This window comes from Manacus candei, unplaced genomic scaffold (assembly GCF_025592945.1).
Source record: "Manacus candei isolate 608988 ecotype Guabito, Panama unplaced genomic scaffold, ASM2559294v1 h1tg000033l, whole genome shotgun sequence".
NCBI classification, from domain to species: Eukaryota; Metazoa; Chordata; class Aves; order Passeriformes; family Pipridae; genus Manacus; species Manacus candei.
This window is the reverse complement of record NW_026138081.1, coordinates 3,382,447-3,409,535: the sequence shown is the minus strand read 5'-3', so window position 1 is coordinate 3,409,535 and position 27,089 is coordinate 3,382,447. Positions and strand designations below refer to the sequence as shown.

Sequence of the window (27,089 nt, the reverse complement as noted above, 5' to 3'; positions counted from 1 at the left end):
CCAGATAAAAACCACACTACAGAGAGCACATTGGCAGATAAATAAAACCATGCAAACATTGAATATATTGTTTTGCTTCAGAGAAAACAAACACCCCCAAAAAGGATTCTAGAGGAAATAATTTTTATACCATACCTTGATGACTGCTCCAAAAGCCCCTTTGCCAAGTAATTTTAGCTCTTCAAACTCATTGTAGTACCGTGAAAATTGTCTCTGTGTTTCTGTGAAGAATGAAGCACTGGATATCTGACTGCTGGGTATAACTGTCTCGATGCAATCTACACCTGCTGAATCTGTAATGAAGACAAAGTTACCACCCATGGTAATATGGGGATAAGGCATGAGGGACTCACAAGTAAGTACCATGAAGGAGATAAAAACTAAATAACTTCAAGTGCAACTAAAACCTAGAATACAGAAGTGCTATGCTGTGTAGAGTTAAATTCTGGTACAAGCATAAACCTTCATACAGTTTTTAATTACTAACATTATGCTAGACAAAGGAATGATTTTAAGAACATGACAAGCAAAGAAGTCTCATTGGAACACCATCCTCCAAGGACAAACTTAGGTCTACATTTACGCCATGTAGGACATGGATGAATTTACAGTTTTCATTAAAGCACAAGCTGCTTCTACTGAAGAAACAACATTAGTCAGCCCACCCCAGCTAGTCATGGATAGAGAAGTTATAGACCACACAAGCTTTCAAGTTAGTTCATGTAAAACACTCGTGCTGCCTTGTGAAGCTGTAGCACAGCTCAATTTTTCTGTTATTGCAGGCATGTAACCACTTATTTAGCAGAATATGGGAAGAACCAAGTTCCTTACCATCTAGATTTTCTTCAGCTACAGGTATTTTTATTCGTGGAATGTTTATAAAACTATGTTGTAACAACTGCTGAGGAGTCCATCTTTCTTTATCTTCCAAGCAAACACACCTATTAGGAAACCAAGGATAGAACTATTTTATATCAGGTGTAAATGTTCAAAGACTTCTCGTTATATTTAAGAAATTATCACCTGTATCATTCAGATGGGAACAAGAAGTAAAGACAGACTAAAGGACTTATTCACAGCGACACACGGTGGCAAAGCAGAGAAAAAGAGAGCACCGGACACTCTCCCAAAAACCAATTAGCAGCCTGAGCCATAAGACAGCACACCTCATCTCTAAAATCTACAACTAGTAACACAGGAGGGCTTAGCTGTTCTTTAAAACAACTGTTCAAATCTTTAAAACAAACAAACAAACAAAAAATACATGAATGCAACAAACATACTTTCCCAGAAAGTCTTGGAAGTCAGCAGGTAAATTGGTAGGAACAGCAACTGGAAATTCCTTGGTTACTTGGCCCTGGCTGAGTGAAAGCAGAAGCAAGCCCAGACGCCACACATCGCCTTTTTTTCCAGGTTTGTTGGGAAGACCATCCTCACTGAAACGAACTTTGGTTTGCTCAAAAACATCTGCTTTGCAGATATCAGCTAAGCGCTTGGAAATGCTGTAGTCTGTCACCTTGATGTTGCCTTCAGCATCTACCAGGACACTGGAAGCACAAAGAACTTTGTGCACTACTGAATTACTGTGCAAGTAGTCGAGAGCTGACAAGATCTGGGTCACATAATGGCGCAACTGCTCAACCGGAACTGGAGTCTCTTTGTGTAAGTATGTAGAAAGGCTGCAACCACTTATGTGCTCCACTAAAATATCCACCACAATTGAATCGTCCCGTTCTTTAAGGTTCATACATTTATAATGTACTATGTTTGGGTGACTTAGCTTCGTCAGTGAGCTGAACTCTGTTTCTGCACCCTGAAGCTGGTAGAGAAACACAATATAACATGCATTGTGTCATATCTTGTGAACACACCACTACTAAAATATATAAGATATACAAAATACGTACAAAATATATAACATCCTCGTTCTTTTCTAAAAAAGAAATATTGCACACAAGAGGAAGGTACAGCATTGATTTCTGACAGGTAAGCTTGATTCTCTCTTTCTTCAGAATTTTAATATTTTATTATTTTATTTATGCATACTTGCAAACACACTTTCTTGCATTTATATGAATACCCCATATACTCATCTTCTTTTGTGCAGATACTCTAAACATCAGCATTTTAAAGCTCATTACCACCCTCTCAAGTTTAATATAGACTAGCAGCCTCAAGAAAAGCACTGAGCCTCACCTAATCTTGATTAAGCCAAATGCAAAACATAGGCATTACCTGTTTCTTAGACTTCTCAATCTTTTCTATTTCCTGCGTTGTAAGAAATCTTCCCATCTTTTTTTGCCAGTGCAGAACCCACTCATATATTAAAACAAAATCTCCACTGCGAATTTCTAAGGCATTGTAGACTGATTTACCAAGTTGTTCATCCCTGCCTGTACATAAAGAGAGAGAAGAGGAACATGGCTTCTTTTGTTTCTGAGGACTTGACAAGAGCTCCTGCAAATGCTAAATAAATACCAGTAAGCCTGTTTTCCAAAGTTCAGAAATATAAGTCTACTTACAACTAAACAATATCCATATCTATACAGCAGGTATGGTAAATATCAGGTCTGATGAGACTGAACGCTATGCAGCAGTAGTCAAATGAAAGCAGTACTACATGGGAAAAAAAACTGTTGCATATTTTAAAGACTTTCAAGTTTTAATACATGAACAACCTTCCTACTCAGCAAATGCCAAACTCTACACACAGTAACATAATTGTTCATCTTCGAACTGCAAAATAATAAAATTCTCCTTGCTTCAGAGACTTTCAGGCTGTTCATCTCCCCACTGAGGAAGTGCTGTGTTGAAAACAAACAGTGAAAACATATGATGGTCCATTCATGTGGGCACTTCATGGAGGCCTTTCAGCTCTGAAAGGGTGACTGTTTTTGCTAAACCCACTGCTTTTATGCCATTGCTATCAGCAGCAATGGAAGGAGAGCAAGTATGCCCTTCGAACCCTGTGCTTATCAGCAGTTTCACATGCTACTGAAAGCTAACATGTGATGTGACTTCTTGCTTGGTAGCCACGTATATCTGACAACCTAGCTATTTAAATTTAAAGGAAAATAGTTTTCAGTATTAATTTAGTTATGTCGAGAATATAAAATGTTGAGAGGGTAGTTTGATTTTTTTATGGCTACTCAGTTATGTAATTGTACCTGGAGAAGTAAGTTTTTATTTAAAATAGTCTAGAAAAACATGAGACATTTACCACAAATTAACTTTTCCTATTACTCTCTCCCATTCTTATTGTGACATATCACAATCTGCTATAGCACTCTCTCTATCTTTGCTGCTTGTACCTGTTAATATTGTTTAAGTTAATAAACAAACTGCTAAAGAATACATTCAGTGCAGGTAGTTGGGTGTGCAGCTGCAGTGGAGCTGCAGGTTGAGCTCTGGGGGGCAGGAGCCCAAGCCTGAGGCAAAAGCCTGTGACCTGCCAACCTTCGCATGACAAAGGGCACAGGGATCTGTGGCCCAGCCATGGACCCACGCTCAGAGACAGCAGGAGCCGAGACCCCCAGACTTTCCAACGTTTAGACTGTGAGGGTATAAAAGCCCAGGGGTTCCTTTGTTTGGGATCCCCCCTTGGAGGCACAGGCTCTAGCTGTCAATCTTGTTATTTAGTTATTGTACCATGATTAAATTATTCTGATGATCTGGACATCTGAGACCCTGCCATGGGAAACCTGGGGTGGAGCCCTTAAGGAAACCTGGTCTGACTGTGTGAGCGTATGGTGTGTAGCTGCAAAGGCACTTCAGTCCCAGCCCAGGTGGTGCTAGAGCGACTGCCAGAGTGCCTCCTGGATGGTCGGACAGGGAAGTTTCATTAACAGAAACCACCCAAAAAAACCAAAAGAGGCAGTCTCAAAAACAGTATTTCAAGCTACAATTGTAATTTTGCTTACCTAGACATTTTCCTTTATGGACAGTAAGTTGTCCAGCACCACTTGTGCTGAAGTTCAAAACTTCATAATTTCCAGGTGGTTCTTCATTATTACTAACAGAAAGCTGTCGTTCTCGTCTGCAATGTGAACAGAACATTTTTCTCCAACTCAAAAAGAGACTACTGCCACATGTCCTAGTCCCTAAATATATTAATTCTGCAAGAGGATTAGCTTTCAGAGACTTTTTCATCCAATGATAATATCTATTAATTTCAAAGATGGATTAGTGCAAAAATACGTGTCTGATTAGAAATCCAGTATTTTAGCAGCAACATCATGCTGCACTGGGTCTCAGTATTTAAAGCCAGGAGTTGAATACAGACCTTAAAAATTGGAAAGGTCCAAAGTTATCCAGAGCACACGAATTAGTTAAACCATGTCAAATGAAAGGGCAGGGGAGGAAGAGACCAAAATAAACAGATGAACATGACACACTATTCCCTTGCCTTCAAATTTCACTTTGAAATCTAAGAAATCTACATGCAAACTGACATACTTTGAGCGTCCAGTTGAATTTGGTCGGTGTTTACTGTTCACCCCATGTTCCAAACAGCTCCCATTTAAGCGTGAAGCAACTTTATATCCTGCAGTGTCTCTACTGTGAGAATTTTCTTGATTTGTCAGAGCAGCTATTTCCAAACGTTCCTATAAATCAGGAAAGACACCAAATAAGTACAGAATCCACTCCTATCTTCAAAATATGTGAGTACTTAATTATTATTCTGTGAAGGCACCCAGGTCACTAAAGTAATGTTTTCATAATAAATGTATACGTGAGGGCATGGAAAAAAGTGCTGAGATTTCAGAAAGTACCTTTCAGCACTGCCCATGAGCAAGAATCTAAAGAAACTGAAAACATTAACATATCAACTTTTTTCTATGTGTGTTTGAAAATATCTTGGTACACTTGAGATGCTAGTATATTCTAGAAATAAAACCTGTATCCTCAAGAACCTGTTTTAACCTAGATCTATTAGGAGCAATGGATGAGAAAAGATGTCCAGGAAAATTTAGTCATGTAAGTCTCTCAAATTTTTACAAGCATATATTAGAGTTCTGGGAAGAACTTAGTGCAATGTTTTTTTGCACGCCTGCTTGGAAAGAATACCTGTTTGGCAATCTCTTTCTTTTTTCTTTCTTCTCTTTTCTCTTCCTCCCTTCTCTGAATCTCGTTAAGGATTTCACGTTGCTGAAATGAATTTTGGTGTTGTTAAGAGATGGAACAATACATGCAATGCAACTGTTAAAATCTTACCCTGGCTTAAAAAAAAGAGCTATGATGATTTTTCAAAAGTATTAAAGAGGATTTGTGGATGTCACAAGAATAAAAAAGAGAAGTCAAAATAGCTCTCCTAAGGAAGTTAACAGCATATAGGAGAATGGAATTATAGGCAAATGACTTCTGCCAGACCCAACAATAAAGTTTCATACACAAAAAAGACAGAGGGATAAACTAAAACAAAACCAGAGCTATTCTATTCATGTTCCTCACAGTATGGAGACTCCATACTACAAGCCTCTGTGAGACCTCATTTCTAGTGAAGGATGTAGGTGGTCTCAGGTCTCTTTAGATTAAATTTGTTGCTCTCTAGAGATGTCTGTCATAGTGAACATTCCAGTCACCCAACAGGTGAAAGAAGGTATGATTACCTATCTGGATGGCTAATACTTCCTAGTTTAAGATGGAATGCACTTACTATATACACAAGTGTAAGCAAATGTATAAGGTCCTCTTGATAAGTAATTTTCACAGCATCAGGAATCAACATTTAGGTTTGTTTCAGGCATAAAGATTTCTCACGGTTAAAAGTACATCATTAAAATATTACAATTAGAGCAATAGATAGTTCATATAATGCATATTGGTCAAGTCATACTGACAGGTCTGACAAATTAATAATTCACTAAAATGCACTGCTATGCAAAATGATTTTCAAATCATGATTATGATAAGAATACAGGGTTATTCATACTTTGACTTCTCTTACCTCCTGCTCCTCTCTTCTCTTAACTTCTTGTGCCCTACGCAATTCCTCCTGAGCTAATCTTTCTTGTTCTTTTTGATGATTTTTTAGCATTTCTTCATGAAAAGACTTGGAAGGTGGTTTATTATATTCACTGAGAAATGACTGTACATGGTCGGCAAGTTCAAATATCATCACCTGAAAGAAGTACATCACATGGCCAAATGACACTCACTCAAAAAAGCAACACAGCAGCAATTTCCAAAGATACTGAAAAATTTGAGGAAATTTTTGGTTATTGAACAGAATGAACAAAACAGTACCTGGCTAAAACAGTTCTTTTTGAAGTATCTCCAGAAAAAATGGCAATGAAAATAGTAGTATTCAAATGGAAAAAAGACTTGATGTGGCAAGACTGAATGACAGGCAGCCCTTGCTAAACCTCTAAAGTTGACAGCCTTAGGAAATTGAAAGCAAAATAGTATCCCATTTCAGCATATAACATCCACTGCTGTGTATTTCTCACTTTTAAAAAATCAAATGGAGCTATTCAAATGTGTTCACCTGCAACATTTCCAAACAGCAATAAGAAACATACCATAAACACTGTTTTCACTAAGAATTCTTTGCTTGCTAGTAATTCTTTGAATCATTTCAGCCTCAACAAGAATGGAAATGTATTTTAAATACTAAACATATCTGAGGACTTACAAAATTTCTTAAAACAGATAAAAGTTCTGTGCTTCATGTTTCCCTTTCTCTTTTTATCCAATTCAGGAGAAACTCAAGTATTGCTATTCTTAAACACAGTAGAAAAAAAGGCACAATGGCATGGAGTGATTGTGCTACAGCCACAGAAATCAAGTGTTGAGTTCGTGTTAGAAGAAAGGTCTCCAGCCCTTCAGTTCAGCGCTAGATGAACAAGATCCCATTCAAAAAACTCCCCAGGGAATTGCTGTTTGCTTAAACAGGTATGGCCTCTTACAATATTCAAATTAATCTGAAAAGTGCAGAAAGCTCTTAAGAGTTAGTATTGCTTTTCATACTGTGAAATAACTCAGAACCTCTCAACCTAATAACATGAACCTTTGAACACGGATAAAGCTTGCACTGTTTACATAGGCACTGGATTTTCATTAGTTAGAAACATTCTTAAGAAAGACAGTCCCTCTTTCCTTAAGAGCAATGCAACTTATACTTCCAATGTGGATGTATTCCACTATATTATACCAAAAATTTTTAGAACTATTTGGTCCGGAAGGAAGTGAAAAGCTCTTACCTCTCCACGGCACTGTTTTGCCAGTTCAGCTAATCTGGATTTTAGTTCATTTATTTTCTCATTTGACAAGCCTTTTGAATTTTTTAATTGTATTTCAGGAACTCTGAAGGACAGCAACATATAAAAGTCCTCATTAGAAAAACTGAGTGGAAAAAGCAACAGAATATTGATAAAAACAGTGTGTGAGGGAAAAGAAATGGAGTTTGTAGTCACTTGGCAATTAGTCAATGCTCAAATAAACAGAATATAAATATTACATATACAACATAAAGCCAGAAATACTGTTTCATATTCTCTACCATCAAATTTTCTGGCTGCAGATTACCTGTCGGTTACACTTAACAGTAGAACTACCAAAGAAACCCTGCAGAATCTTAAAATTCAGCTCTTCACTAGTAATTTACTTAACAAGCCTTTTGAAATATTACTAGCATAACAGATGTTTAAAATTTATTTATCACCACTATACAGCTTACACAAACCTCCAAAAACATATGCAATAAATAAATATCAGCTAAACTTAAAAAATATTTAAAATAAAGTGAACAAGCAAAGTGTCTGTAGGTATGCTATCTCAGCTGTTATGTCTTTGTTATAGGGTATAACTGAGCTATCACTTAGTAAGGAATAGCACTTCCCTTGTACACCATACATGCCACAGCATAAATGGATGGACTGAAGGGAGTTATGCTTTGGACACTATCAGTGGCATACGGACGGAAGAAAACTGGGCACAGAGCAACACTTTTAACCCAGAAATCACTTGCCAACCCAAAATCCTGGGGGAAGCTGTCACCTGCAACTCCTTCCACATTCTCTATGGAGGACTCTTCCAAAAGACTAATCCAGCAGAAAACAGGACAGCAGACACAACTAAGACAGCAGATGGCTTTAAAAAAAGGAGATTCAGTTCGTGTCAGCTGAAAGAGTCACAAGCTGAAGTATAAGAAGAGCACTAAGATACTAGCATAGGAACACATGTTCATTTATTTGCAAGCTACAAATTGGGGCTGCAGTCTTACACTGACCCTATTATTCTCCATTGTACAAAAGACTACATCCAATTCAGGTACCAAAGTTTAGAGCTGCATATTATAAAGTACCACACGTTTAATAAATACTGACATGCAGAAAGCCAGAGTAACACTGAAGACTAAAACTACATATTTTTTCAACTTACACTTTACTATGGAAAATAGAGACAAGAGGTTATATTTTAATGTTCACTCACGTATCAGGGTAAGTATGTGGACACTTGACCCACAGGTCAACTTTGGCATACACTTCATTAGCACCAGTCAATCCCTGAGGACGCAGAACTAAATTAATTTCAGGAGGCTGTCGCACCTAAAACACAAAACAAAAACTTCAGATTGAAAAGGTTTTGTTTTAATGAAAACATTCAACTCTAGACATATATTATAGTAGGATATGGGTTAGACCATCCAAATAACTAAAAAAATATGTTAATGCAGTGATATTGCTCAATGACAGTGAACTGGGCCACTGATTACCACACTTTATCCAGAATATTTTTGCAACTTCTTCAGATAAACGTAGTTACAGTTATTAGAAAGATTATTCAGACTGAGCAAAAATGAGGTTCTACAACAAAACTCTTGTATTGTGCTTACTGTAGACCAGCAGGAGGAAAAAATTAAATAAACACAGGCTATTTATGGAATATCACATATTAAATTTATTATAAAACCAATATTGTTTCTTTCTGGTTTGGATCACTAACACTAATCATTATTTTCTGACATGGCAACAGACCATAATGTCACACTGATATACACTTTATGTGGCCAAAGAAATGGACAGTATTTTTTTTCTAGTTTTATTTTGGGGTTAGACATAAACCAGAATTCTAACAAGTATTGTCTTCCCCCTCTCCAACCTGTTCAAATCACCTACTCGAAATCAGAGTAAAGTAAAATATGGCCATATAAACATTCTAACCTTTTCCTCTTCAATTAGAATTTAAAAAAAAAAACCACCACAAAACAAAAAGAACCCCAAACAAACACCAAAAAACCAACAAAACAACCCAGGCCTTAGTAACATGAAAAACTGATAGGGAAGCAAGACTACATGGAAAAACAAATAAGGAAACACATGGTAACTATGCCCTCTATTTTCCATTTGCATTTTCAGCAAGGAAGAGAACAGGTCAAGTCAAGAGGACGTCAGGTAGGACTTTTAATAAGGAGTGAGGTTTGCAATACTTCTGAAAACCCAAGAAATAATTAAGAGTGTTCTCACCAAACTCCATGAAAAAAGAAAAAAAGTTACAAAGTTGCTGCAAAAATGTTAAGTCCAGATCTATGGCAGAAAAAAAAGACAGCGAAGGCTATGATATATTTTGTAGAAATTAAACACAAAAGAATGTAAAAAGAAACAACAGTAGAAGTGAACTTTGAGAACAGAACAGCGTAACCAGTATCTCCAGGTACAGGAAAACAGTGCCAAAAGCATAGTTGGAAAAAAATATCAATTAGATGTTGTGGACATGAAAGTTAAATGCAAGAGAGTAGCGAGTACTAGACCTGAGCACTAACTAGTTGTAACTAAAAAACCCCAAACCTATAAAAATGAAAGCTGAAGTATCAAGTTATCATGGAAACAGCCACAGTTTGAGAAAACCACAGCATATAATAACCACGCAAAATCATCATATATACCGATGCGATTAATTTATTAAGCAAGTACGTAATTAGTCGGTTAAGCAAAAGAGTCAATTTCTTTAAAGCCTGACAATTCATTAAAATGCAATTTATAAACACAGCACTGCATATAGTGCGAGCACTTCTATCTTGAGGATTAATCGCAAGGGCGATCCGCAGCAGGGCTGGGGGGGAGGCGAGACGCGCCCCTCAAGGAAGACGCGGACCGGCACCACCGGGGCAGCGCCAGCCGCGCCCCCAGTCCCGCTCCGCACAGCGACCCGCTCCGCACAGCGACCCGCTCCGCACAGCGACCCGCTCCGCACAGCGACCCGCTCCGCTCCACCCCCCGCAGCATCCGCACCCTGCGGGCCCCGCTCACTACCTTCCAGGCCTGGTTCTGCCGCAGATCCTGGAAGTCCTGCCCGTAAATCGACTCCAGCACCTGCAGCTCGTTCTCCTGCCGCAGCTGGTAGCTCTCCGGCGGCTCCCCGGCAGTCTCCGCCGGCATCTGCTGCGCGCCGCCGGCCCGGGCCATGTCAGCTGCCCCGGCGGGGGCGGGCGGCGGCCATCGCGGACAGCACCGCCGCGCTGCCCCCCTGCAAGTGGTGCCGGAGCGCGGCCCCGGCACCGCCCCCGCGGCGGCGGCAGGAGGAGGAGCCGGGGGAGGGCGACTCTGGGGGCCGGTGGTTCGCCCACCAGGAATATATCGAGTTGGAAGGGACCCATAAGGATTACCGAGACCAATTCCCTGCTCCTCACAGGACTACGTGAAACTAAACTGTGACTAAACTCTGGGAGGCTTGGTGCCATGACCACTTCCCTGGGGAGCCTGTTCCAGTGATCAACCACTCTCTGGGTGAAGAATCTTTTCCTAATGCCCAGCCTGACCTCCCCCAGTTATACCTATAATACGGAGATACGCAGCAAATACGACTAGTTACTGTGCAGATGTTTTTTAATAGACCTTGACAAAGACTTGCAAAAGGGAAAGGTAACCACAAAGTTCAGAATGGATTTAATGTAGAGCTGACACGGGATACAAGTTCCTGTGAAAACTATGAAAATATTTCCACTGACGATTGCTTTAGTGAATAATAGCATGTGGAGGGCAAGCAGCCTTAGTCTTTTGCTAGTTAAACTGCAAATACAAAGTGAGGCCAGACCCGGTGAACACCTCTCAGCCCCTGGGTCTCCTTGGTGGAACTTGCCAGAGAGAGGAAGCTGGGGGTTGTTGGGAGAGCAGTGGTAACCAAAGAAGAAAATGTGCTTTCTTTGGTCACTTCTTGTAGTAACTACTGAAGAGGACTGCCACAAGATGTAGCCTCCGGTAAGTTTTGGGATCTTAATAAAGAAACCCCAAATAAATTCATACATACAAGCTTATTGACTAGGTGAGTAATCCCCAGGCAAAGAAAAATGTTACAGTAGTCTGCAGCTTGCTACCATGCACCCAGATATATAAATGGAGTTTGGGTGACTTTCACTTTAGTCCCTGACCTTCCAGTACAGACTTTTTGTTATAGACCACTTCAGGAGGGACTTATGCTAATGAACAGTTTCTATAGCCCTCAATTTTCCTTCTGAAATTGAAAGCTTGTTCCATGTGTGTGTTTATCTTTCAGTCACACTTAAATAATGTTCATTAGTATCTAACCAAAGCCGAGTATTAAATTGTATCACTGTTGTGATGCTGTTACCACTGTTGTGATTCCTTACCACTCCTGGAACCTGTCTTTAGTGGCAAGGTCTTTCTGTCTCATATTTTTTGTAGGAAATGCATGACCAAAGCTGTGTAGTGTTTATCTAACAGCAAGGGAGACCTCCTTTTGCTCAGTCAAATGCGACCTGGGGCACTGTAACTGACCACTGGAGTTTCCTCTGGTGCAGTTGGGTCTGCTTATCTATCAATTTGTGTAAATAGTTTCCCTGTGTTAAAGAAAAGACATAAAAGTTTCTAGGGCACAGATTCATCTTCTCTCCCACACAGAGACACAGCAAGAATGGCCAATTAGAAGATGTGATGCAGTAAGTAATTAAGAAACGCAAGTAAAATTTCCTTTAACAGAAATTATGGGTTTATACTTCCTAAGCACGTGGTGTGGGGCACACAGCCCAGCACCTGGGAAACTTCTCCTGTGTTACACTGTGTGGCAATGGGTGGGTCGGGCAACCTTATGCATTGTTAAAGCTGCCCAATTGTTCCCATTCTTTGTGACTTGGCAAAATTTTACCGGTTTGGGATGAAATATTCTAGACCAGATGTCTACCTCAGGCTATTTTTTTTCCTCTTAATTTTTTCTATAATGATTCATTGTTTCCAAGAAGAAAGGCAGATAATCATGACATAATCATGAAAACATTCTAAGAATTTATTTTTAAAAGTCTTGTACCCCAGCAGAAGTGTGAAAATTTGACGAATGAAGGGGAAGAGACAACCTTTTTCAGTGCTGTGGCTTTGCTAGCTAACCTTGTGAAAACCTGCATAAACTGAATTGAATTACATTACTGAGGGAAGTACTCATATGCTCCCCATAGATTTACTGGAATGCAATGAACATCCACCTGCCCTAAAGATGTGCAAGACTGCATCTGGACAGAAGCTTCCCTTCCAAAATTTATGACAAAATTATTAAACCTATAATGTGTCACAGCACTAAAATTTAATTCTAGCTATTAAAATTTAATGAAGTGAGGTGTGAGAATGTGCTTTCACTTCCCCATGGGCATAGTGAGGGTTGGTCAGTCTTCCTAGGTGAAGTGCAGGAGAGAGGGGAAGGGTCCTGAGTGTTAAGAGCAAGAAGTGTGGCACAAAATAAACCCTCTTGCATTCCGTCTTGTCCCCAGAGATCAGAGGGGCTGGGTGCAGCTGGGCTTATTCTGACTATAACTATTTGTCATTATATGTCTGGCCGTGTTCAACAGGAACTTCCACAACCACAAATTCATGAACAGTGCAGTTTATTGAAGCAACAAAAATACAGAATAGGAATTGCCACTGATAAATGCAGTAGCTGTAACAGATCTCTAATAATATTGTGTTAATCTAGGTAATAATAATATTCGTGCTTATCAAGGCAGCATCCCCAGTTGAGAGGAGGGAAAGCAGAATAGCCTGTTGGCTGTCTCCAGGGTCTTTCTCCTAACAGGTGAAATGTCTGCCCTCCTCCAATCTGTGCTATGGTCCTGCTATGTTACATATAGCATGATCTAAGTGGAGAGTTGCATAATACAGTCATTCCTGTGGTAGCATGTACTTCATTAAACTTATTAGCATATATAGGTATATGCATTTTAATATTTAAATGACCTTTAATCCAGGCCAACATTTCTTTTCTGGCCATGGCGCCCTTCAAAGTTCTGGTCATACAACTTACTTCTCTTCTGTTCCATTTGCCAGTCAAACTGGGACCATCCTATCTCCACAGGACCTTTTCCTTTAGCCAAGTCATCCTTTCTTAATGTCAACTATGCAGACCTATGCAACGACAACATAGAGGGTACACAGTGTAGGCTGTAGATAGCAAGCATTAGCCCTTGCCTGGCGTCTTAGTCATCATCCCGTCCTGAGGTAGGAGCTGGAGAAAGGGATTGCTTTATATGAGGAACAGTGCCTTGAAGGTGGCTGGGAGGTGAAGGGATGGAGGTCAGGCTCTGGTTACAGAGAATGTGTCCAGAAGGAGGAAGAAGCCCATTTGAGTGTCTAATGAAAGATAAGATGAGGGGAAAGCATGGTGGAAGCTGCTGATTATTGCATGGGGAGAGCTAGGAAAAAATGGGACTGGTTGGACAAGGCGAATGAGTTGAGGTGAGAGAAAAGGGTAAGAGGGTGATTGAGCCTAGGGCCACACTGGGAGTGAGTAGGAGACATCAATTACTGGAAAAAAGGCTGGCGCAATGAGCTGGGAGACTCATGCTCCCAGAGGAATGAGTGGAGCCTGCAAAGGGCAGGGGCCAAATACACAGAGGTACAAGCAGAGGTTTGGCCAACAGCCTTCAGGACCTGTGGTGGAATGGGGTGGTGGCAGTCCCCTATCCCTGTGATCAGCAAACATCTTTGAACCCACGGCACAGCACCCAGCTCTGTCCTGTGTCACCCAAGTTCACATCACAGGTGACAGGATGTGTGCCACTGAAATACATCTCATGAGTGTTGGGTCCCTGAGGAAGCCTTGCTGTGCAGGGACCATACTCATGGGTAGCTCCTCTTCTTGGAGCATTTCCAGATTGGCTGGCCAGTGGCTGAAAAAGCTTTATTGTCTTGATTTTTAACTAGCCACCCTCCTTAAGTCTTCAAATTAAAGGCGAATGTGCACCTGCTATATGGATGCACAACTTTTGCACATTCAAAGCCCAAATTTATTACATCTACTGAGGAGCTTTAATGGCAAATTATATATTAAAAATATCTATTTTAACAAACAACACTAGAATCCAGCACCGTCTTTTGAAACCCTGTCCTCAGAATTACGGACCTGGTTTAAAATACCGATTTAGAAACGCTCCCAGCCACCGAGCGAAATGGCGGCTCCGCCGTGCGCGGCGGCCACGTGATGGCGGCGCGCCCGCCCCTCTGGAGCGCGGCGGCTCCTGCCCCGCCAGTCCTGCCCGCCCCGCCAGTCCTGCCCGCCCCGCCGGCCACCGCCTTCCGCGGGATCGCGGCGGGGCTTGGCGGCAGCCAGCACTGTGGGCTGGCGGGGCCGCGGGTAGCGGGGGCGCAGCGGCTCGCCCGGGCCGAGATGTTGGTGCACGAACGAGCGGGGTATCGCCGCCAGCCGCGCTCAGTGCGGGGCGCGCTCAGAGCGGGGCGTGCAGGGATCGTACGGAGCCCTCTCGGTTCACTGGAGGCTCGAGCGCCCCCCGCCTTGGGATTCATAACCAAATTAATTTTCCCCGAGAAATAGCTAGAGCGCAGTGGAACCCACTGAGCTGTCACTGGCCTCTCTGGACGCTGTGTAAGGGTCCTTGCGGTGTCCAGCGCCGCGCAGAGCCGGGCGGGAGGCGGAAGGGCGGGGGGGGGGGCGAGCCGTGCCTGACCGCGGGAGGAGCGAGCCAGATGGGCCAGGGGGAAAACCATGTTTTTCCTCCCTCGGGGCTGTGAGGAAAGGCAGCGCCAACACTGAGAGTGGAGTGGGGGGAAAGAGCTTGTGGTCCCTCAACTTTTCCAGACCGGTTTTGGTGTGCAGTGAGCCCTGGTGCGCGGGGGGCGCGCCGCGACCCTCGGCGGAGTTGGGAGGATGAGCCGCGGTGCGGGCTGTGATTCTGTGTACTGTGATTCCCTCATTCTCGCTTATTGCGGTAAAACATGCTGAGGAGACCTGTGGCAGTGTGAAGCAAGAAATATGGGAGAGCTGATTGCAAGGAGAAGCCTGGCTTGTTTTCTGTTTTCCTTCACTGGCTATCATGATTTACGAGGTGGAAACGCGAACAGCCGCCTCTGCTTCCCGGGACACAGGAATGTGGTGAAGATGCCTCCGAGAGTAGGGGCTGTATCCTTAGAAGCGCCTTTTTGCCGGTGGGCACCATTTACTCGCTAAAGGGAAGGGCTCAACAACCTGTGGTTATTAGGTGGTAGCGGAGAGGGCAGGAACTCCGCCATGGGGTACGACAAAAGCTGGATGTTGAGGAATGAAAGCGACCATGCCCCGTACCAGGCTGTCACCAGAGCTCTGGAGATGAGGAACGCCTCGGCCGGGCAGATGGTGTGGCAGGGCGGGAACGTCAGCGAGGCCGGGGCCGTGGAGAGCGAGGAGCGGGGCTACCGGCACTTCACCACCACCGTGCAGATTGTCATCTTCGTGGGCTCCTTGCTGGGTGAGGCAGAGTTGCTGGAGGTTTTTTTTTGATGTGTTTTTTTCACCCTTACGGTCGGAGACTGCAGACCAAATGATAACTACATCATTTGATGCCTTAGTCACTCTTCGTTTTGCTTTTCAGGTCCTCAGGTGTATGATTTCAAGTTCCTTGTGGGTTTTGATGAATAAAGGCTATAACTGAAATGCTATTTATCACAGATGAGAACTTATACATTATATGTATGTAATAGTAAACTTTTCTGTCAGGATTTAAATGGACAAAAATTAAATGGGTTGATTACACCCTTATTTTCAGCTCCAATGGAATCTGTTTAATGTAAAAAACGATGTGGGGTGTTTTAAACAAGTTTTGCTAAATTTCAGTTTCACACTGCGGTAATTTGGTATTTGTGGCCTGCAGGTTTTAAATTAATCCTTTGAAAGTACTTTATTCTACAAATATGTGTAATCATATGCAGTCTTGCCCAGTTGTTATCCTTACAGTAGGAATCATAGACTTTAGATATGTGGTAGTAAACTGTTGTCAAATAAGTTTACAAATGCGTGTATGTTTCCTTTAGGGTGCCTGTAGTAGGTTGTTTTGTTGGGAATACAGATGTATGCATTTCTTAGCTAAAAAAAAAAAGGTGAAATAAGCCTTATGGTCAATCAAGTTAACACTGTTTGGGAGTTCAGTAGGCTGGATTTCAGTAAAATGCCACTACTATCTCAATTATTCAAAGCTAGTTACTGGAAATGATAAGGCTTTTCACACAGGGCTTGACTAACAAAGTGTCCAGCTCTCCTAGGTAAGTTCAGGTGGACTTTGCTGATGGTCATTTGCTCTTACTGTCAAGGATGTGTTCAGGGTAGTAAGTTCTAATATCTGTTTCATTTTGGTAATACTTAGTAGCACTTAAATAAATTCTAAGAAGGTGGTAAGCATAGTCTTGGAACAGTGTCGAGACTCAGTCAGTGATATACTTACTAGTTATTGCTGTAGGTCACTGAGTCTTTTGGCATCAATTACTCCTCTCTCCCCATGGTTCTTGCTTTTTTTTCTTTTTAGCACATAGTGTGGGGAAGGGACTCTTCTTTTTCCATATATTGCACAGTACCTGGCACAAAATGATAGCCAGCAAATATTGCCCTAAAATAACAAGACTGGGTGAGAGAAGTCAGAAATTTAGTTATTTATCTTTTTTTTATTTTGAGCCTGAAAGAGAGCCATGAGCATGGATCCTACAGTTTTACTTGAAGAAGGAAACAGGCACACTCAGGTAATCACTGCTTCAGAAACTAGGAGTTTTGAAAAACCGACCAACCGAAAAATAACGTAGCTACAAATTCTGCAAGGCTAATGTAAGTTATGGTTTGGTACTCCTGCAATTTGTTTTCAAGAGGTGGACTGTGAAAAGATTTGGACGTGTCACAAGGGGTTTATTTGCAGATTGGATGGCTGGGAGGCTGATGAAGCTTCCACGTCAGTAACTTCTCCAGGACTGTCAAAGAGCTAAACAGGAGAGGAAATAATGTGCTTCTTTTTAAATTATGAAAATGCACTAGGTCCAATGACAGATGTTAGCAGTGGGCTTCGTGAATTTACAGTGATGGAAACCAATTTTAACTGTTTTTTTGAAACTGCCTTCTTTTCCAATCTCCCTGCTGCCCTGAAATACTAATTTAAGAACATTTATGATACACACTATTGTAACAACTGAAAACTTGTGAGTCTTTAAAGTGTCTTCCCATATCATCCCTATGAATGTAGTGCTATTTTCTCTTTACTGAATGGAAACAAAGCCACCAAAAAGCTGAAGCCCTGATCTCCAGAAGGTCTTAGGACTTCAGTGCCTGCATGCTCAACTCTCATACGTACCAGAAGTTTCACGTGTGCATGTGCTGGACAGTATATCTGCATCAGCAGGGGATAACAACTTCATACTTACCTCACTCTTAGGCTTGCACAAACACTGTTAATTAAGTTATCATTTATTTTCTGACATGGTGTGTAGAGTGTGTCATCCAGGTCTTTTCTCCATCAGGTGAGCTCCTCACTTGAGCTGCAGAATAGCAGTTCTTTGGTCTGGTGAGTCTCAAGTTCCTCTTTACAGAGAGACAACCCTTAAGACTATCCTTCCTCCTAAAGCATGAGATGGGGGTCATGACCCTCAGAGGTAGGATGTGTGGGTTTGAATCCTTTTTGGTTTGGGTGGATGTACAGCTTGTGCATTTCACAACATCAGTGTGTGCCCAAGCCACTTAGCTGTTGGATAAAATAGCACTACCCTTTTAAAGGAAGAAATTATTTCTATTTCCAGCTTGAAAGGGAACAAATGTATATGACTCAGTCTTGATAATGATTACTGGGGTCTGACACAAGCAGTAGTCTACAGCATGGAGAGGTCCAGGTCCTAAAAGAGGGAAGAATCACAGTTGGTGTTGTGAATTTAATTTAGGTTCCTGCTGTGCAGAAGAATGTGATATCAGTTGTGAGAGAGATGTACATTATGTTTTTTTTTATTCCCATTTAAGACCCCTGTTTGAGACCTGTGGGAAGACTTGTAGCAATAGCAGAAGTTCTTGTGTTAGTTTTCACTGTGTTGTGAAAAAAACAGTGCTATGGTGAATGTTTTGTCATACCTACTGAGGGCAAAGAAGAGTCAAATTGTTCTTCTTTATGGTTACTTTTAAATACATTGAAAGCTCATCCTCAGTTTATTTATCTGTTTTAGGTAATAATATCAGTGATACTAGATTCTGGAATTTTTGTTTGTCACAAGCTTGCCAAACCTTGAACCTGGATGTGACCTTAACATGTACCTCAGAGGATCTAACTGGTTGAACAAATCAGAAATATTAAGATGAGGCTTGCTAAATATCAGATTTTTTTTTCCTATTTTTTTTCCTAATTTTTAGAAAGTTTTCATTGTTATAAAATTCTGATTTTGTGAAGAATCAGATTGTTCCATGCTTGGAATGGGCAGAACATGAAATCACTAAATATTTAGGGCGCTTAGAGATAAGATTTCTTCTGGTAACTTGGGTATGAGTTACTGAGTTAATGAAGCTATAATATGCTTAAAAGGTACAGTTTTAAGTAGCTGTTCCTGTGACTTTGAGTCTGTTCACACAAACTTTCTATTGTTGCTCTTCCACTGCTTGTGTGGAATTTCTCACCTAGCAGAGTACCTATGATGTTAATATTCAAGAACCGAAGAGTAAAATGAGTAAATTTGTGTCTCTGTACTTTCAACCCAACTGGTACTACCAGTTATGCCCTCCCTTGACTGTAACCTACCACAAGGTTTCTGCACAAGACAGGAAGCATTGCAAGGAGAAATGTGGTCAATTTAGTTATCCTGGTCAGCAGCTCAGTTTGCCTTTATGAAGGAAAGATTTGCAGTATATTTAAGACTTGTAAGCTATTTCTTTCTGTGATGCTGTATCTGAGTGCATGAACTGGGGAATTCATCTGGTAGGCTTAAATGCTTTGTATGTGTTGATAAACTTAGCAAATGCAGAAGCTAAGGTACCAAGGGCGTGAGAGACTGGAAGGTTTTGTTAATGCTGTCTTCCTGTGCAGCTCCATGGCTAGTAATGGCAGTTCTCGTAGTAAGGGCCTTTCCTAGCCTGCAAGCTAACAGCTCTAGGCAGGACTAGAATAAAACAGTGAAAACACACGCCACTGGTGTTTCTCGTTCCACTGCTTGAACTATGCTTGGGTCAGGGAATGTGGAACATGTTACTGAAAAGAAAGCAAGCATGGTGAACATCAACAAAAGCACTATGGGAAGAACCATGCCTCTCAGTACCACTTTCCTTTTCTGATCCACACATGTACTTGGAACTCCCTGAAATCAAGAGAGTGGGTGCCTCAGGAACTCTGGAAGAACAAGTGCATGTGTAGAGAGAGATGTTTCTGGTGTGGGGTCAGGGGAGTTGCACTCATAATATGTTTAAGCCATAGCTTAAGGTACTGTATGACTAAATTTGTTGCTGCTAAGAGAAGTTACTATAGGAGAACAGAAGCCAAAATAGTTATGCTACTTCTGACAATTGTCTTATAGATGACTGTTTTTTGAACCTCTCAACCACCTTACCTTAAATATGGGGGGAAGTGAAAGGCATCAGTGGGAAGAATTGCTGATTTTACAGGCCACTGGAATGATACAGGTGGGAGCACTGTGGCATGAGAAGAAACACACTTTCAGTACTGATTCCTTCAGTTCACTTAATCCCATGTGGTAAAAGGTGTCAAGAGATTCAAGCTTTTCATGCCCTAACTCGTTTTGAAAGGATGTAGTGGAAGAACAAGAAAGGTAAAGATTTTCTTTGAGATTGATTGTTTCACTTCCACTAATCCTGCACAGATCTCTCCACTCTGCAGTTCCTTGTATTCTGCCTGATTCAGGTTAGGTAATTTTTTATTGCCTTGTGAGAACTGTAGGAACTGTTTTGTTTTATCTAACCTGTGTTTCAGGCCGCTTCCCTCCACCTGCTGCCAGATGAATGTGGCTAAGATGACGAAATCAGGATTACTTATGGAAGTGAATTTTGATTTTCAGTCACAGTAATACTGGCTAGGTTTCTTAGCTGATGAATTCAAATGGCTGTTATCGAAGGGATGAAGTTGATAAAAGGAAAGATAAAATAAATTTTGGGTTTCGGACTACTGCCTTGTCAAAAACTAAAGTTTTGATGATGGAGACTATATTCTCCATCCTCATGATTTTTTTTTTTTTGACATGTTATCCTGTTTGTCTGCCTCTGGGTTCTTGTTTCAGAGTTTTTCTTCTGAGTCTGTCCGCTTCACAATGTTGTTCTGCCACCTATTGCCATATTAACAGAGTGCCACCAGTGATGCAAATTCATAATAAAAGCACAGTTTTTCATGCAGCTGCTGAAGTTGCTTCTCTTTAAACAGAAGTAAAGTTCTGCTTTGGATTTTTTTTCCCTTTAAATGAAAAAAAAGATTTAGTGAGTTTTGCTGATCATGTAGGGATTTATTTGGAAGAAGACTGCTGAGTACTATTGGAATGGTAGAAAAGGAAAATTTGTAGTGTTCTCATGTGCATGGGAAGTTGGTTCTCCTGCTGGAGAATAGTTAGGCTTCAGCTTTTGTATGATTCGTTGTGATCACAAAGGTCAGCATGTCTCAGAGAAATGCAGGCCAATGAGGGTTGTGACCAAGACTCTTACTGTGCTAGGTTGTCTGTACATTTGCCAGGTATGGATAGAGCTTGTTCTCACAGAGCAAGTACAGAAATGAGGAGGTTCAAGAGCCTATAAGGAGAGACCATTTTTTTTGCCTGCTACTGCAGTGAAGACAAGACTGTGGTTTGACTGACTGAGATCAATGGGCTAGGAAAGTGAAACTGCTGACTTTTCCTGTAGTGCCTAACAGACTGAGAGTTACATCTGGCTGTGCAGATACATCTGCATTGGCTTTACAAATAAGAGGACCCTAAGGTAAAGAAGTTTCCACCATTTGAGAAGCATGCTGTGCGGCAATATTGCCTTATGAAACAGTTTATTGCTTTTTGTTTTTCATTCACCCCTTTCTGAGACCTATGTAAACTGTGCATTCTGGGTTTTCTCTTGTTTGTTCTCTCATCATGAAGACTGTATCAAGAGATGGAGCTTGTGCAGTGATCTCACTCTTCCATTTTTTGGGGTATATTTCAGGCTGTTTGGGCTTATAATATACAAAGCATGCTGTGAGGATTAACTTACATCATGGTAGGACTGACAGTAGCACTGCAGTGTTTCAGTAATGCAGAGCAGAGCAGCCAGGTTGTGGCAGGAGATCACTAGTACTGTTGGTGTTACTCATCACACACTTGCAGTCAGAAGAAATAGAGACTTCAGATCTTCCAGAAAGAGGTCAAAGGAGTAGATAAAATTTTATAGGTTGTTTTTCATTAGATTTAAAAATTTAAATTTGTAACCTGAAATTTATAGTATTTTTTAATTCAGACTATTTCTTCCCTCCACCTCCTCCACATAAAAAGAAAACAGCAACAAACTCTAATATATTCTTGGCTGCTATTCAAAAATGAGTAAGCAGTTTATGAAAACAGAGTATTTGAACAAGGTAACTGTGAACAAATACTAGCAATTTGATTCAGAACAGTATGGAGTTACTGCTTTTACTCTTGTGGCTAGTTTGAAAAAGAATACATGTGGTCAATGACTTGAAATAGGTGACAACTGATGACTGGCAAATCAAATATGCTTTTTTTGTTTGTTTTAAGCTTGGGATGACAGAGGACTCCTTTTCAAAGTGAGTAAATTTTTAATAGGTTTCTTTTTATCAAAGATGATTCTTGAGATCAGTTTTGCAGTGCATATAGGAGTACAGCAGTACTGATCTACAAAGCATATTTTCCTCTTGTCATTAGAAGGAATCAGTCTGCAGTGACTAATTATTACTTTAGCACAGCAACCAAACCTTTTGCAAAAGGAAGAGGGTGTACTTCATCTGAGTTTTGGTGGGGAGAGGTCTGTGGAGGTGGCTGCAACTGCTTTCAGTTGAGTGCGAGCAGTGGGAGAGCATCTTGAAAATGAAGAAGAGGGTCTCCAAAGAGCACTTGTAGCCAGCATACACAGTGAGTTTAGCTTGAAAGGGGGATAAAATTGGTAGGTGAAATGCAATGGACAATAGTATGTTCTGTTATTCTCAGGAGAAGGACAAGGATGACCAGGAATAACAGTATTGAGGGAAATGAGGATATGTGCTCTCTCACTCTTAACACGAGTTTTTCCACAGTTCACTTACTTGCATACAAATTCACATACCATTAACTGCAGTTAAATGGAGGAACTTATCGTAGAATCATAGAATCAACTGGGTTGGAAGGACCTCCGAGATCATCAAGTCCAACCCTTGATCCAACACCACTGTGGTTACTAGACCATGGCACTAAGTGCCACGTCCAGTCTCTTCTTAAAAGCCTCTAGGGATGGAGAATCCACCACTTCCCTGGGCAGCCCATTCCAATGCCTGATTACCCTCTCTGTAAAGAATTTCTTCCTAATATCCAACCTAAACCTCCCTGGCAGAACTTAAAGACGGTGCCCTCTTGTCTTACTGATAGTTGCCTGGGAGAATAGACCAACTCCCACCTGGCTACAACCTCCTTTCAGGGAGTTGTAGAGAGTGATGAGGTCTCCCCTGAGCCTCCTCTTCTCCAGGCTGAACAGCCCCAGCTCCCTCAGCCTCTCCTCATAGCACTTGTGCTCGAGTCTCTTCACCGGCCTTGTTCTTCTCTGGACCTGCTCCAGCACCTCAATGTCCTTCCTGAACTGAGGGGCCCAGAACTGGACACAGTACTCCAGGTGTGGCCTCACCAGTGCTGAGTACAGGGGAAGAATCACTTCCCTGGTCCTGTTGGCCACACTGTTCCTGATACAGGCCAGGATGCCATTGGCCTTCTTGGCCACCTGGGCACACTGCTGGCTCATGTTCAGCTTCCTGTCAATCCAAACTCCCAGGTCCCTTTCTGCCTGGCTGCTCTCCAGCCACTCTGTCCCCAACCTGTTGCAACCAGCTGCAGGGGGTTGTTGTGACCAAAGTGCAGGACCCAGCACTTGGCCTTGTTGAACCTCATCCCATTGGAATCAGCCCAACTCTCCAGTCTGTCCAGGTCCCTCTGCAGAGCCCTCCTGCCTTCCATCTGATCGACACTCCCCCCCAGCTTAGTGTCATCTGAAAATTTGCTAATGGTACACTCAATCCCCTCATCTAAATCATCAGTTTTAAATCATCAGATATTAAACAGGACTGGGCCCAACACTGATCCCTGGGGGACACCAGTGGTGACTGGCTGCCAACTGGATGCAGCTCCGTTCACCACCACTCTCTGGGCCTGACCCTCCAACCAGTTCCTAACCCAGCACAGAGTGCCCCAGTCCAAGCCGTGGGCTGCCAGCTTTTCCAGGAGTATGCTGTGGGAGATGGTGTCAAAGGCTTTGCTGAAGTCCAGATAGACACATCCACAGCCTTCCCCTCATCCACCAGGAGGGTCACCTGAGTTGTGCTTTTACACAGCTAGGCTTGGGTGAGATTATATCCCATTATAGAATCACAGAATAAAATCCCAGAATGGTTTGGTTTGGAAGCAACCTTAAAGATTGTCTAGTTCCAATCCCCCTGCCATGGGCAGTGACACCTTCCACTAGACCAGGTTGCTCCAAGCCCCATCCAACCTGGCCTTGAACACTTTCAGGGATGGGCAGCCAAAAGTTATCTGAGCAACCTGTTCAAGTGTCCCCCACCCTCACGGGAAAGAATGTCTTCTGTATAGCTAACCTAAATTTCCCCTTATCATGGTTTGTAGTTTATATTCTTTTCATATTACCAAGGTCTGAGAGTCTGCATTTGCTCCTGAGGTTATTTGAGTATCTTCACAATTTTCATGTTAGCCATGTAGATGAAACTGAATTTCTTCTATAAAAAAATAATTATTTTCAGACATTTAGGAAAAAAAACCCCACAAAAATTGATGGAAATTATAATGAGAAAGAGATGTCCTCTAGATATCTAGTGTCTAGAGCTAGTGTCTATTCCACAGATTAAATATGCATCTTACTTTCTACGTATTTTTTACTAACTGTATCCCAAATAATCCCAAATCCAGGAAACTTTTCCAGACCTTTTGGGTCAGTGCCTTATTTGAGGTTTGGGGAATTAGGCTCTTTTTACTTGCTCTTTTGTCTTCCCAAATCTGTCTTGTACAGAAAGAAAATTCACTGGAAAGGCTGAGGATGCTCTGGTAAAGTTTAAACTCTATTTCAGTGGTTATAGCACTTTTTCAGAAACTGTGGGTTAGGTTGGTTACCTTCTGGTTAGCCATGTTATGATGATATCAAAGGGAGATGTCCTTCAAAAGAAAACAGTGCCCTTTGAAAGAGATTCCAGGTTTTCACAGTGCAATGTGAGCCCCTGATGCCTTCCCAGTGTCCTGCAGGATTTCCCAACTTCTCCCTGCCCCTGAAGCTGCTTTTCTTCTCCCTGTCTTGATATCTTTGCAGACAGATGTAAAATGGAATTGTTACAGCAAGTAATTTATAAAGGGATTTGTACTCCTTCTGGAGTACAAACCCAAAGTAACTGGTGGTCTAGGTAATGTGCTTGCAAAGGTAAATGCATACTAGCATAAGGAATAAATATCTCTATCTTTGAACAGCTACTAGTGAAATTTGCTACAGGCATCTTCTGTAAAGAATAGTGCAGGGAATCTTGCACTAAAAAAATACTGCAGACACATCATTTAAGTCTAGACTGAGAATTTTTAAAGAGTAAGAGGGGCACATCTGCAAGAGGTCCAACAAAAAATGTATAGCCCTGCCCCCAAAAAGGGTAGAACCATCTGAGAGGAAGAAAAAAAAGGTTTGGGGATGAGAATGACAGTGTTTTGTTTCTACTGGTGTCACACAAAAATTGAAGTTGTTTTAGGTGACATCTTCTAAACCAGGCACTTTGCATAGATTAACTTAGTTGCTGATTAGCTAGAATAGTTAAAGTTTGGCAAAGCAAAAAGTGACTGAAAATTGAGTCTAAAAGGAAGCATCAGGCAAATGATGATATGGTGGTGTTTGCGTGTAATAATAACTCCATAATAATAATGTATTACAGTATCATAACATTATGGTAATAATTTTGTCCTGCGGTTTTGTATGGGTGAGCCATGGACCCTGCAACAGTAAGCCCACTTCAGGATGCACCTTGGTGAAGTCTGTCTAGAATAGGTATTATGCTTTTGCTCTTATGTGTGTTCAGAATTGCCTAAGCAATTCTCTTTGGAAAAAAATTGAGTTTGAGGAGAGGGTGAAGAAGAGGCTTGTGAGAATGCTGGGGCCCCCGTTGCCATGGAGACCTCTCCTCCCCGAGCTTCGGCAGAGGTACCTTGTCTGGCTTTGGCTGAGGGTCTCCTCAGATAGCACTGCTGCTGCCTTTTAAAAGGGAGGCATTGGGAAAACAGCCATTTACTTAGTCTGGAAGTGTGTGAGATGCAGTGATTTATACCTGAAATGCATGTGCCTGATATGCTGAGGATATTGTGTGCTGAAGAGTTCCTCGGTCATGTGCTGGGGGGTTAGCAAATGTCTCTAAAGATCACGTGTGTCAAGGATGTTAAACTGATCCCCATTTAGCACAGAATCACAGAATATCCTGAGTTGGAAGGGACCCACAAGGACCATCAAAGTCCAACTCCTGGCCCTTCACAGGACAACTCCAAGAGTCAAAGCATGTGTCTGAGAGCATTGCCCAAATGCTTCTTGAAGTCTGGCCACTTGGTGCTGTGTCCAGCTCCCTGGGGAGCCTGTTCCACGGCACAACCAGTGTTCTGAGTGAAGAACCTTTTCCTAATATCCAACCTAAACCTTTGGTGACACAGCTTCATATCATTCCCTTGGCTCTTATCACTGGTCACCAGAGAGAAGAGATCTGCACTTGTCCCTCCTCTTCCCTTCCTGAGGAGGTTGTAGACTGCTACTGTTTCGGGTGAGACTGATTCATTTTACTGTCTGTAGTCCCTATGTGAACACTTTAATGAGAGCTATGAACCACAGCTCTTTAAGTAAGTGACTGGATGTCATGATTTGCTTTTCACTGTGAGTTACATTTGCTGAAATGCCTGCTGTTGTATATATCACTCAACCGTTTTGAACTTCAGTAAAGATCTACATACATCAAGATTTTTTATTGGATATTACCGGCGGTAAGTTACTATTTCATGCATGAATGAACCCATGCACTTAATAAGAATTTTAAATGGTGCTAGTTCTGTTACAGATCTCATTTATTAGCTTGCTATTGGGCAGGCACCATGAGCACTTAAATGAGGGTTTTATTTTGTTCTATTCTGTTCGTTTTTTAATAATTAATTTCTTATTTGTGTGATCTTGGAAAAAGTAAGTTTGCCACTTATTAGGAACATATTTCAACATCTAGGAAATTGTATACTTTTCTTCCACTCATCTCCACAAAAGATTCTGGTAAGTATTCAAGTGCTGTTGAATCCTGTAGGCTGATAGAGGTGAACCTGCTGCAGCTCTGTGTCCCCAGAACCAGCCATAGCAAGGCAGGGCACACATTCCCAAGAGGCATACAATATCTGAGCAGATACACAGACTGACACAGAAAGAAATTGCAGCACTCATGCAGACACAAGGAGCATCAGTGGCCTTGTCCGCTTCTTTTTCCTCTGGCTGCTTAGGATGAAAGCCCATTAGTGTAAAATATATAATTATATAGATACATAAGCCCAAATAGATCCCTCTGTAGTAGCTGGTCTTAGGCACCCAGTCTACCCAGTAGCTGGCCTGGGATCCTCTGGTCTCCCAATTGGCTCATACACAGACACACAGATGTAGATGGCTCTCTCCAGTAGCTGGCTTGGAGGTCCAGGTCCTCTGCT

At 41.7% G+C, this 27,089-nt stretch overlaps 2 protein-coding genes across 7 annotated transcripts in view; one reads left to right on the top strand and one right to left on the bottom strand.

The window, feature by feature from the left end:
• The window catches only part of EIF2AK4 (eukaryotic translation initiation factor 2 alpha kinase 4), a 36,490-nt gene extending 26,006 nt beyond the window's left edge, over window positions 1-10,484 (bottom strand). For 2 of the 3 annotated variants that reach the window (XR_007905152.1, XM_051791324.1), the window contains exons 1-11: window positions 10,254-10,484; window positions 8,434-8,549; window positions 7,203-7,305; window positions 5,948-6,121; window positions 5,068-5,148; window positions 4,456-4,604; window positions 3,921-4,036; window positions 2,236-2,393; window positions 1,284-1,819; window positions 832-941; window positions 136-293 (exon numbers count right to left, since the gene is read on the bottom strand). Coding sequence is in view for 2 of the 3 variants with exons in the window: in XM_051791324.1 (XP_051647284.1) it covers window positions 136-293; window positions 832-941; window positions 1,284-1,819; window positions 2,236-2,393; window positions 3,921-4,036; window positions 4,456-4,604; window positions 5,068-5,148; window positions 5,948-6,121; window positions 7,203-7,305; window positions 8,434-8,549; window positions 10,254-10,406 (1,854 nt within the window). In the remaining variant the exon portion in view is untranslated. The remainder of the gene's footprint in view (window positions 1-135; window positions 294-831; window positions 942-1,283; window positions 1,820-2,235; window positions 2,394-3,920; window positions 4,037-4,455; window positions 4,605-5,067; window positions 5,149-5,947; window positions 6,122-7,202; window positions 7,306-8,433; window positions 8,550-10,253) is intronic. The other variant, XM_051791323.1, reaches the window with a different exon arrangement.
• A 2,415-nt stretch (window positions 10,485-12,899) lies between these two features.
• GPR176 (G protein-coupled receptor 176) overlaps window positions 12,900-27,089 on the top strand; it is a 32,870-nt gene continuing 18,680 nt past the window's right edge. The window contains exons 1-2 of one of the 4 annotated variants that reach the window (XM_051791328.1): window positions 14,763-14,823; window positions 15,523-15,682. In XM_051791328.1, the coding sequence (XP_051647288.1) occupies window positions 15,544-15,682 (139 nt within the window). In that variant the 5' untranslated portion in view covers window positions 14,763-14,823; window positions 15,523-15,543. Of the gene's footprint in view, window positions 15,683-16,878; window positions 16,944-27,089 lie in introns of all 4 variants that reach the window. The other 3 variants (XM_051791329.1, XM_051791326.1, XM_051791327.1) reach the window with 3 other exon arrangements.